Source organism: Anolis sagrei, chromosome 5 (genome assembly GCF_037176765.1).
Source record: "Anolis sagrei isolate rAnoSag1 chromosome 5, rAnoSag1.mat, whole genome shotgun sequence".
Classification (NCBI taxonomy): domain Eukaryota; kingdom Metazoa; phylum Chordata; class Lepidosauria; order Squamata; family Dactyloidae; genus Anolis; species Anolis sagrei.
The window spans coordinates 181,034,247-181,044,997 of NC_090025.1; the positions used below are offsets into that span (position 1 = coordinate 181,034,247).

Below are 10,751 nucleotides of genomic sequence, written 5' to 3' on the forward strand. Positions count from 1 at the left end.
CTAAAGCACACACATACTGGAAAATTCATGTGGAATAGTGGACTTAGAGTGGCAGTTCTCAACCTTCCTAATGCTGCGACCCCTTAATACAGTTCTTCATGTTGTGGTGACCCCCAACCATAAAATTATTTTTGTTGCTACTTCATAACTTTAAGTTTGCTACTGTTATGAATTGTAATGTAAATATTTTTATATGCAGGATGTATTTTTATTCACTGGACCAAATATGGCACAAATATTCGATACGCCCAAATTGGAATACTGGTGAGGTTGATTTTGTCATTTGGGAGTTGTAATTGCTGGGATCTATAGTTCACCTACAACCAAAGAGCATTCTGAATTCCACCAATGATGGAATTGAACCAAACTTGGCACACAGAACTCCCATGACCAACAGTAAATACTGACTGGAAGGGTTTGATGGACATTGACCTTGAGTTTTGGAGTTGTAGTTCACCTACATCCAGAGAGCACGGTGGACTCAAAGAATGATGGATCCAGACCAGACTAGACACAAATACTCAATATGCCAAATGTGAACACTGGTGGAGTTTGGGGAAAATAGACCTTGACATTTGGGAGTTGTAGTTTCTGGGATTTATAGTTCACCTACAATCAAAGAGCATTCTGAATCCCACCAATGATCGAATTGGGCCAAACTTCCCACACTGAACCCCCATGACCAACTGATGCTCTCTGGCAATCCCTCTCATTCCCCCCTCACGACCCCCCCCCCCACAGGGACCCCAACCTCCAGCTTGAGAAACACTGACTTAGAGCATGTTTCAGACCTCCCATTCCAGATAGTGCCAAACTTTTGACACGTACAATCATGTCTTTTTTTAAAGAAAAAAATTCAAAACACACAAAATATGCTACACACCTGAATTGGCAGGACTACATTTCCCCTTAGTTTTCCTCCAGCTCTCCAATACTATAATTTATAACATCAGAAATCTGTGTGTGTTTCCCAAAGGCAACGGACAGCTCTCCAAACCACAGAGAACCTTTGTGTTTTCAGAAATGGAGACTCATCATGAGGTCTTGCACTTCTCCATCCAGACAAGTCGTTTGCCAAATTTTCATGCTTCCTGCCACATTTAATGTTCATCCCCAAGGAAAGTAAGAAGGTGATAATGGCCCACAGTTGGAAAAAATTCCTTTTCAAAGCACAAGTCCCGCAATGCCTCGGAAAGCATGTGCCTGTCATGGGTTTCTGGAAACTATAACCTAAGACAACTTATTCTTGCAGTTTTTTATGTGCTTACAATACCTTGAATCCCATGGGAAAATGCATGAGGTAGAGATCCAAGTAGTCCACTTTCAAATCTGCTAGAGAATCCTGGCACGATTTCTTAACAAGGGGTTTTTCATGGGAATTGCACCAAACCTGCAAAGGAAAAGACAGAATCCACCAACACAGTCAATGAAAGTAAACAACAGGAAGTCATTCACACAGCTGACATGATGGTTAACCTAACTTAGAAAAATTGATTCAGGGGCCAGTTTCTCTTCAAATTATTTGGGATTATACCTTTGTAGCCCCAAGTGGCACCGCGAGTTAAACCGTTGAGCTCCAGAACTTGCTGACTAGAAGGTTGGCAGTTCGAGTCTGGGAAGCAGGGTGAGCTCCCATTGTTAGCCCCAGCTTCTGCCAACCTAGCAGTTTGAAAACATGCAAATGTGAGTAGATCAATAGATACCATTTTGTGGCATAATGTAAAATAAACCACGTTTAGTTCACGTTTGATCGGACCACACACTGCCTTGCCAGAGAAAAGAAATATGTTACGCAGGTGAACAATAAGGAATAGAGTAAAATAATAAATGTAATAATAGTAACAGAGTAAAATAATGTAAATGTAATAGTAGAGTAAAATAATAAATGTAATAATAATAAATAGAGTAAAATAATAAATGTAACAACAACAACAACAGAGTAAAATAATGTAAATGCAATGATAATAATAATAAATATAGCACAATTTTAGAGCACAATACTCCTAAACTCACGATCGTGTTAAAAAACAAAGTATGGATTGTTGATGTTGCAATCCCAGGTGACAGCAGGATTGAAGAGAAACAACTGGAAAAGCTGACACGATATGAGGATTTAAAGATCGAACTGCAAATACACTGGCACAAGCCAGTCAAGGTGGTCCTAGTGGTGATCAGCACACTGGGTTCAGTGCCTAAAGACCTTGGCCTGCACTTAAACACAATAGGCGCTGACAAAATTATCACCTGCCAGCTGCAGAAGGACACCTTACTGGGATCTGCACGCATTATTCGCCGATACATCACACAGTCCTAGACACTTGGGAAGTGTCCGACGTGTGATTTGCATGAAAACATGCAAATGTGAGTAGATCAATAGGTAACCATTTTGTGGCATAATGTAAAATAAACCACATGTATTTCACATTTCATCAGACCACACACTGCCTTGCCAGAGAAAAAAAATGTTATGCAGGTGAACAATAAAGAATAGAGTAAAATAATAAATGTAAAAATAATAATAGAGTAAAATAATGTAAATGTAATACTAACAATAATAGAGTAAAATAATATATGTAATAATAATAAATAGAGTAAAATAATAAATGTAATAATAATAATAATAATAATAATCTTGTGTTTCAAATAATAATAAATATAGTAAAATAATAAATAACCTTTAAGCCAAGGGAGACTTTTCCAGCCTAAAAAAGGGCTGAAAAACTCAGCTTATACTCGAGTAGATATGGTACTTGCTGTAAGCTATATTTTAGAGGAAGGACTTGGAAAAGCCTTCTTTGAGGATTCCTGGCTTAAGAAAACTTGAGAAAATCTGCGGGGCTGTCATATGTTGACAGGCAGGTTGAAGACACATACATGCATCCTCTTTGAGGATTTGCAGCCATTTGTTCATCACAGTCACCAGCATACCTTAGTGACAATGAAGAGTTCTTCCCGCTTTACGGCTCCTTCCCTTATCTTCTGCTGGAAGGCATCCCCAATTTCTCCCTCATTCCTGTAAAAGCGAGCACAGTCGAAGTGGCGGTACCCAAGGTCAATGGCAATTTTCACGGCATCTCCGACTTTCCCAAGAGCTGCCTGAGGCAAAGAATGGCATTTCAAGATCGAGCATCAAATAAAATGTGCTATCTCTATATTTTTACACACATTCACATACTGTATATAAAAGAGTTCATGAAATATTTTCAAGTATTTCTAAATATAATTATCAACAATGCATTTCTGCCAGGATTGTAATCAGTACCCCTTCTCCTTAGGTTTGGGAAGGATGGGAAAACATATCTTTTCAAACTATTGATGTTTACTGATGATTATGCCAATTGGAACATCACATCTCTCCCTCCCTCCCTCTGCCTACCTACCCTATATATACATATATATATATATATATATATATATATATATATATATGCTCTGTGCATAATTAGTACCTTAAAAACAAAAGAACCAATGAATGAAATCACACCAAATTTGGCAACAAAACGTCTCACAACACAAGGAGTGACCATTACTCAAAAAATTATGATTTTGTCATTTGGGAGTTGTAGTTGCTGGGATTTATAGTTCACCTATAATCAAAGAGCATTCTGAACTCCACCAACGATGGAATTGAACCAAACTTGGCACACAGGACTCCCCTAGAACGGTTTGGTGGGCATTGACCTTGAGTTTTGGAGTTGTAGTTCTCCTACATCTAGAGCAGTGGTTCTCAACCTGTGGGTCCCCAGATGTTTTGGCCTTCAACTCTCAGAAATCCTAACAGCTAGTAAACTGGATGGGATTTCTGGGAGTTGTAGGCCAAAACACCTGGGGACCCACAGGTTGAGAACCACTGATCTAGAGAGCACTGTGGACTCAAACAATGATGGATCTGGACCAAACTTGGCACGAATACTCAATGTGCCCAAATATGAGCACAGATGGAGTTTGGGGAAAATAGACCTTGACATTTGCGAGTTGTAATTACTGGGATTTATAGTTCACCTACAATCAGAGCATTCCTAACCCCACCAATGACAGAATTGGGGCAAACTTCCAACACAGAATTCCCATGAGCATCAGAAAATACTTAAGGCCATCCAGTCCAATTCCCTTTACCAGGGCAAGAAAACATAATCAAAGCCCTCCTGACAAAGAGCCATACAGCCATAGATAGATATAGATAGATAGATATGATTCACACACACACACACAGATATAGTATCATAGATTTGAAAGGGACCCCTAAAGAAGGACAATTATGTGTTGTGTGTTCCAGAGTAGGCAAACCAGACAATCTCCACATCAACACTGACAAAGAAACAAGAAATACTTTTTACCTACAAGCATAAAGAAATTACATATATTAGAAACCAGCACTTTCTCATTACTTTATATTCCAGATCACCAGACTGGGCCACAGCAAAAAAGTGAAAAAAGTGAAAATATGTATGTGTATATGTGGCTGAGGTGCCCACTTCCATAGGCAGGATTCCATTTTTGTTATACAGTACTCTTTTAGACCTCAATGGAGGTGGATGCGGTTTGTCTCCTTTCAGACGTCCGTGAGTACAGTTTGGACTATATCTATATGCTTAAAGACATTGGGCTATGGACTATATATACAAGGATATATTCAAGAAGTTTGTTAGTAAACCTGAGATGTTATTTTAAAAGAAGACTAAGTCTTGAGTGCATATTTTAACTAAAAGGTTTCAATGGAGAGTTAGATGGGCAACTTCAAAGAAACAACCATCCTCTGCTAACTGAATATATTTTTGTAGTGGCATGTCTTTATCCCTGGCAGTTTAAAGACATGGTTCTTCAGTTTAGCAGCTGAGTAACCTGTGTGCCATTACATTAATGCTTGTGTATATCACTTGTTCAAAGGGTTGACTTCAAACAGGGTCATGCTTTTCTTGACTAGTGGTTTTCACAAGCATTAAAAGGTGGTCTCCACATGTTCATGGAGATTCAGATTTGCCAAACGGATGTCACATCATTTTTACCATTTTCAATAAGGTTATGGTGCACTTATTTATTTATTTACAATATTTATATCCCGCCCTTCTCACCCCAGCAGGAGGACTCAGAGCGGCTCACAAAAGGCAGTAATTCGATGCCATACATATACATAAATACAATAAAAATAAAAATATGCATTAAAACTAAAAAACCAACAACAGCAGCATTAAAACAATTATTAAAATCACGTTACTCAGAGTCAAATCCAAGGCCATTCCATTAGTCACTTATTTCCAATAGGTTATGGAATTTCCAATAGGCATTTGATAGAATCAAAAAAACAACTTCTAATTAGAGTGGATATGGTTTTAAAAAGGAAATTTTCAGAGATGTTCCCAATGACTATATGTCCTGATTTACTGCCAGATTAGCCTATTTCTGCAGTAGGCCTATGTTTACAGAAAATGCTGCAGAGAAGAAGTTACAACTCAAGGATAACACTACATCCAGACAAAACCGACTAGTTGGTGACTAGTAGGACTCCCAAGTTTCCCAATCGCTCTGGAGTCATATTTGCAACAGACTAACAGATAAGATTGGTTCATTAAGGCAGTCATGGTCAGAGGACAATAGACTATAGTTGTGTCATTGTTAGGATCCCATTTGTGCTATAATGTCAATCAAAACCATAAACAACTAATGAGCAACTAATGAGCAACTGAGCTTAGACTAATAAAATGATTTGTCTTTGGGAACCAATGAAAATGTATATTCCATTTACTATCAAAGTGATAAAAGCTCTGCAGCCCCATTGGGTGTTGCGACAAACCCTTTGATTGCATTCCTGTTTGCTTGTTTCTTGTTATTGTTATGGCCTCGCAATAAATAGCTTTTCTGCAGTCTTAAGATTCAACCTTCGTGGTGTCCTTCCTCGCCCTCCCTATTGGAAAGAGGGCTCCTGCTTTTTGGGAAATATTTTGGTTTCTTTTCCCCTACACTTCCATGTTTGATCAAAGTTAAGGTACTATATGAACTCTTATAATAACAAAGGAGCCACCTGCTTCTCTGAGTCAAGTGGGGAAAGGTGAGAACTTAGTCCATCCTGGGAAAGCTAAAAGAAACACCAAACTCCTGCACTCACTCAGCGCTCCTTTAAGGGAGGTTCCAAAGAGTGGGTGCTGCCTTGGCTATTTTCCTGCCCAGACATTCAAAAAGGTGAGAAGTGACACCATGGTAGGGAAAGCAGAAAGGTGGTGCTTCTTATAAGCGACCCCCCCCCCCCCCCGGATGGACTATACTCTTGCCTTTCGCTACTCATTGGGACTGTGGCACAGCTGGCTGGGAGTCAGCTGCATTAAGATCACTACTGAACGAAAGTCATGAGTTCGAAGCCAGTCCAGGTCGGAGTGAGCTCCCGACAAAGATTGTGTAGCTTGCTGTCGACCTTTGCAACCTGAAAGACGGTTGTATCTGTCAAGTAGGAAAATTAGGTACCACTTTGTGAGGAGGCTAAATTAACTGATTTACGAGGCCATAAAAAAAAATCTCCAGGAAGTATACCAAGAATGAGGAAGTGACAGCTCCCCTGGTGGCCAGAAGCTGGAAAGTTAATAGCCTTCGAGTGTCTATCTATATATGTTGTGTGTCTATGGCACTGAATGTTTGCCATGTATATGTACATTGTAATCCGCCCTGAGTCCCCTGCGGGGTGAGAAAGGCGGAATATAAATACTGTAAATAAATAATAAATACTCAACGCAGAGAAGGGGACAGTTCCTTTTTAAAAAGAAGATATGGTACTTTAATTGACCCATGGGTAAGTCGATCCAGGTTATAGGGGGGGTGGTCAATTTTTTGTCTAAAAATTTTGGACGTATACTTGAGTAGAATAATACTTAAAAGCAAACAACAACAAAATGCTGTTTGCTCTTTTCCGCCTAAGTTTTGCATTTCTGACACACATATACACACCACAACTTTCGATGAAGCCATTGGCATTTCCCCATGAAATTGCGATTAGCGTTTCAAAGACAGCACTGTTCTTTCATAAATACTCTCAAGGTTCTTTCATAGAAGAACCTTGGGATTATTTATGATCAAATGAGAACTGGAATATATGTAATGTCTGAAAAAAGAGTGGGAAAAGGCCAATTCCAAGGCCAGTTCCAGTTTGAATCCTTCAAAGGGTTCAGGAGCCCCCGGTGGCGGGTTAAACTGCTGCAGAGAAGAAGTTACGTACAACTCAAGGATAACACTACATCTGGACAAAACCGGCTAGCTGGTAACTAGTTAGAACTCCCAAGTTTCCCAATCGCTCTGGAGTCATGTTTGCAATAGACTAACAGATAATATTGATTCCTTAAGGCAGTCATGGTCAGAGAACAATAGACTATAGTTGTGCCATAGTTGTGCCATAGTTAGGACCCAACGTGTGCGATAATGTCAATCAAAATCATAAACAACTAATGAGCAACTGCATCACTAGCCTAGACCAGTGAAATGATTTGTCTCTGGGAACCAATGAAAATATATATTCCATTTACTACCAAAGTGATAAAAGGGTTGCGATAAACTCTTCGATTGCATTCCTGTTTGCTTGTTTGTCGTTATTGCTATGGCCACACAATAAATAGTTTTTCGTAGTTTAAAAGATTCAACTTTCGTGGTGTTCTTCTTCACCCTTCCCATTGGAAAAGGGGTTCCTGCTTTTTTGGGAAATATTTTGGTTTCTTTGCACATATATAATAAATAACCCGGCCAACGCTGGGTACCCAAGCCAGTAGACTCTAATAAAAGTAGTTGTGGACTTAATGCTGAATCACATTGTTGGCTCATGTTCAGTTTGTGGTCTACTAAGTCTCCTTTCGCATGCATTGCTTTCAAGTCAATACAGAATTTATGGTATGGTATAGCAAGCATGGACAAACTTGGGCCCGCCGGGTGTTTTGGACTTCAACTCCCACAATTCCTAACAGCCTACCGGCTGTTAGGAATTATGGGAGTTGAAGTCCAAAACACCCGGCGGGCCCAAGTTTGTCCATGCTTGCTATACCATACCATAAATTACCGGCTGTTAGGAATTATGGGAGTTGAAGTCCAAAACACCCAGCGGGCCCAAGTTTGCCCATGTCTGCCTTATGAGGTTAATGCACTTGCCATGAAGGAATCCCACTGGAGGATTGCAGCACACCCAAAGACCTGGAAATCACTCTGGACCGTGCTCTGACCTACAAGAAGCACTGCCTGAATATCAAGCAAAAAGAGGGCACTAGAAACAATATCATACAAAAGCTGACTGGCACAACCTGGGGATCACAACCAGACACAGTGAAGACATCTGCCCTTGCGCTATGCTACTCTGTGGCTGAGTATGCATGCCCAGTGTGGAACACATCTCACCACACTAAAACAGTGGATGTGGCTCTTAATGAGACATGCCGCATTATCACGGGGTGTATGCGCACTACACAACTGGAGAAATTACACTGTTTAGCTGGTACTGCACCACCTGACATCCGCCGGGGAGTAGCAACCAATAGTGAAATGACCAAGGCAGTGACATCTCCGGCCCATCCTCTGTTTGGATATCAGCCAGCAAGCCAATGACATAATAATAATAATAATAATAATAATAATAACTTTATTTATACCCCGCTCCATCTCCCCTTAGGGGGACTCGGGGCAGCTTACACGAGGCCACACCCATCAGTACAATACACACAATATAACACAAAAGCATAACACAATCAGAAAATAAATGCATAAAATGGAAAACCAATATAATAAACGACAATATAAAATCAACTATTAAAACGCAAAAGATTTTCACTGGGCAGGGCCAAATTCAAAGTTAAAATTTTAAAACGCTTGGAGATAGGACAATGTAAATTATCGGGGAGGAGGATCCGGGGATAAGGAAGGATTTAATTGCATGAACCATAAAATAAAGTGCTTCTGAGGTCAATTTGTGCAAAGTTTGGTGATGGGAGTATCTTACATTCAATCATTGAAGGCACTTTGGAATAACCAGGTTTTCAGATTCCTCCTGAATGTTGTCAATGTGGGGGGCCTGCCTAATATCCCTGGGGAGTGAATTCCAGAGCAGAGGGGCCACCACAGAGAAGGCCCCCTCTCTCATCCCCACAAGTCGCATTTGCGATGCAGGCGGCAGCCAGAGAAGAGCCTCTCCGGAAAATCGAAGAGGGTCTGTAGACGGAAATGCGATCGCGCAGGTAGGCGGGTCCCAAACCGTTCAGGGCTTTGTATGTCAAAACCTGGATCTTGAACTGGGCCCGGAAAATAAACAGCAGCCAGTGGAGCTCCTTAAACAGGAGGGTTGACCGCTCCACAAAGTGGAGTCCTTGACATGCGAGTGTGGAGAAGAGCAAACCACAGACCACCTACCACTGGTCAAAGGACCAGTTAATAATCTAGCTGCTGCCTGTTGGACCAATTGAAATTTCCGGGCCATCTTCAAGGGCAGCCCCACGGAGAGCGCATTGCAATAGTCCAATGTAGAAGTAACTAAGGTGTGGACCACTGTGGCCAAATCCGACTTTGTGAGGTACGGTCGCAGCTGGCACACGAGCTTCAGTTATGCAAAGGCCCTCCCAGCCACCAGAGCTTAAATCAAGAAATAGTTTTCTAAGATCTACAGAGCCACTCGCTGGAACACCCCAGCAAGCAAGAGTCCAAAAGTGGCAGGCTCAAACCCAGAACCTCAATCAATGGCTGATACCAAATGAGAAACTCCCTCCTGGGCATACAGAAAACTGGGTGACTTGGAAGGCACTGAACAGACTGCGCTCTGGCACCACGAGATGCAGAGCCAACCTTACGAAATGGGGCTACAAAGTGGAATCCACGACATGCGAGTGTGGAGAAGAGCAAACCACAGACCACCTGTTGCAATGCAACCTGAGCCCTGCCACATGCACAATGGAGGACCTTCTTGCAGCAACACCAGAGGCACTCCAAGTGGCCAGATACTGCTCAAAGGACATTTAATAGAATACCAAGCCTGCAAACTTTGTGTTTTTGTTCGTTTGTAATGCAACATAACTGTCTTGGTTCGCTCCTGGCACGAGAAATAAATTAATACTTGCCATGAATGAGTTGAACACGCAATAGGCCAGACTTACATAAGAGGCGGGACAAACGTGCACACAATCAGGGAGCCAATGGCCCAGAAGCAACCCCCCAAAGACCTTTGTCCTCGTTCAAAAGCACTCGCGGCTCCTGCGGGAGGAAAGGGAGCCAAGCCCTCTCCCCAAATCGGAAGCTTCCAAGGGGCCAAGGGCCAAAGCGAAAGCGGATCCCCAGCCTTGCCCTCCCCTCCGCCAAGTACCTGCCAAGTGCCCAGGCCCAGGAGGGGCATCCTCGCCTTGGTGCTCAGCTCCACGAAGCTTGCCATAGCCCAAGCCCTCCTCGCCGGCTTTGCCTCCCCGGGAAAGGAAAGGAAAGGAAGCAAGGAAAGGCTCGCTTTCAACCCAAGTGCCGGCTCCGCCTCCTGCCTTTCGCCCGGCTCTCAGAGGGTCAAACCCAGGAGGAGGGAGGAGTTTCGAAAAGCGGTCCTCAACTCACAGAGAAAGGGACCAGATATGAATCAAGGCTGTCATAAGGAAGAGGGAGCAGCCCTGGAAACTAGAACTCAATGGGGTCACGGGGCCAAAGATACCATCTGAACATTAGGAAGGACTTCCTAGAGTTGGTCAAGAGTGGAACTCTCTGCCCTCAGTCTGGTGGAAGCATGGCTATCTCAGGGGTGCTTTGCTTGGGCTTTTCCTGCA

General features: G+C 42.1%; 1 protein-coding gene across 1 annotated transcript in view; it reads right to left on the reverse strand.

Annotated features, from left to right (window-relative positions):
- The window catches only part of LOC132775667 (aldo-keto reductase family 1 member B1-like), a 28,447-nt gene extending 17,954 nt beyond the window's left edge, over positions 1–10,493 (reverse strand). The window contains exons 1-3 of the mRNA XM_067469298.1: positions 10,310–10,493; positions 2,929–3,096; positions 1,274–1,390 (exon numbers count right to left, since the gene is read on the reverse strand). Coding sequence (XP_067325399.1) covers positions 1,274–1,390; positions 2,929–3,096; positions 10,310–10,375 — 351 coding nt within the window. The 5' untranslated portion in view covers positions 10,376–10,493. The remainder of the gene's footprint in view (positions 1–1,273; positions 1,391–2,928; positions 3,097–10,309) is intronic.
- Positions 10,494–10,751: the final 258 nt, after the last annotated feature.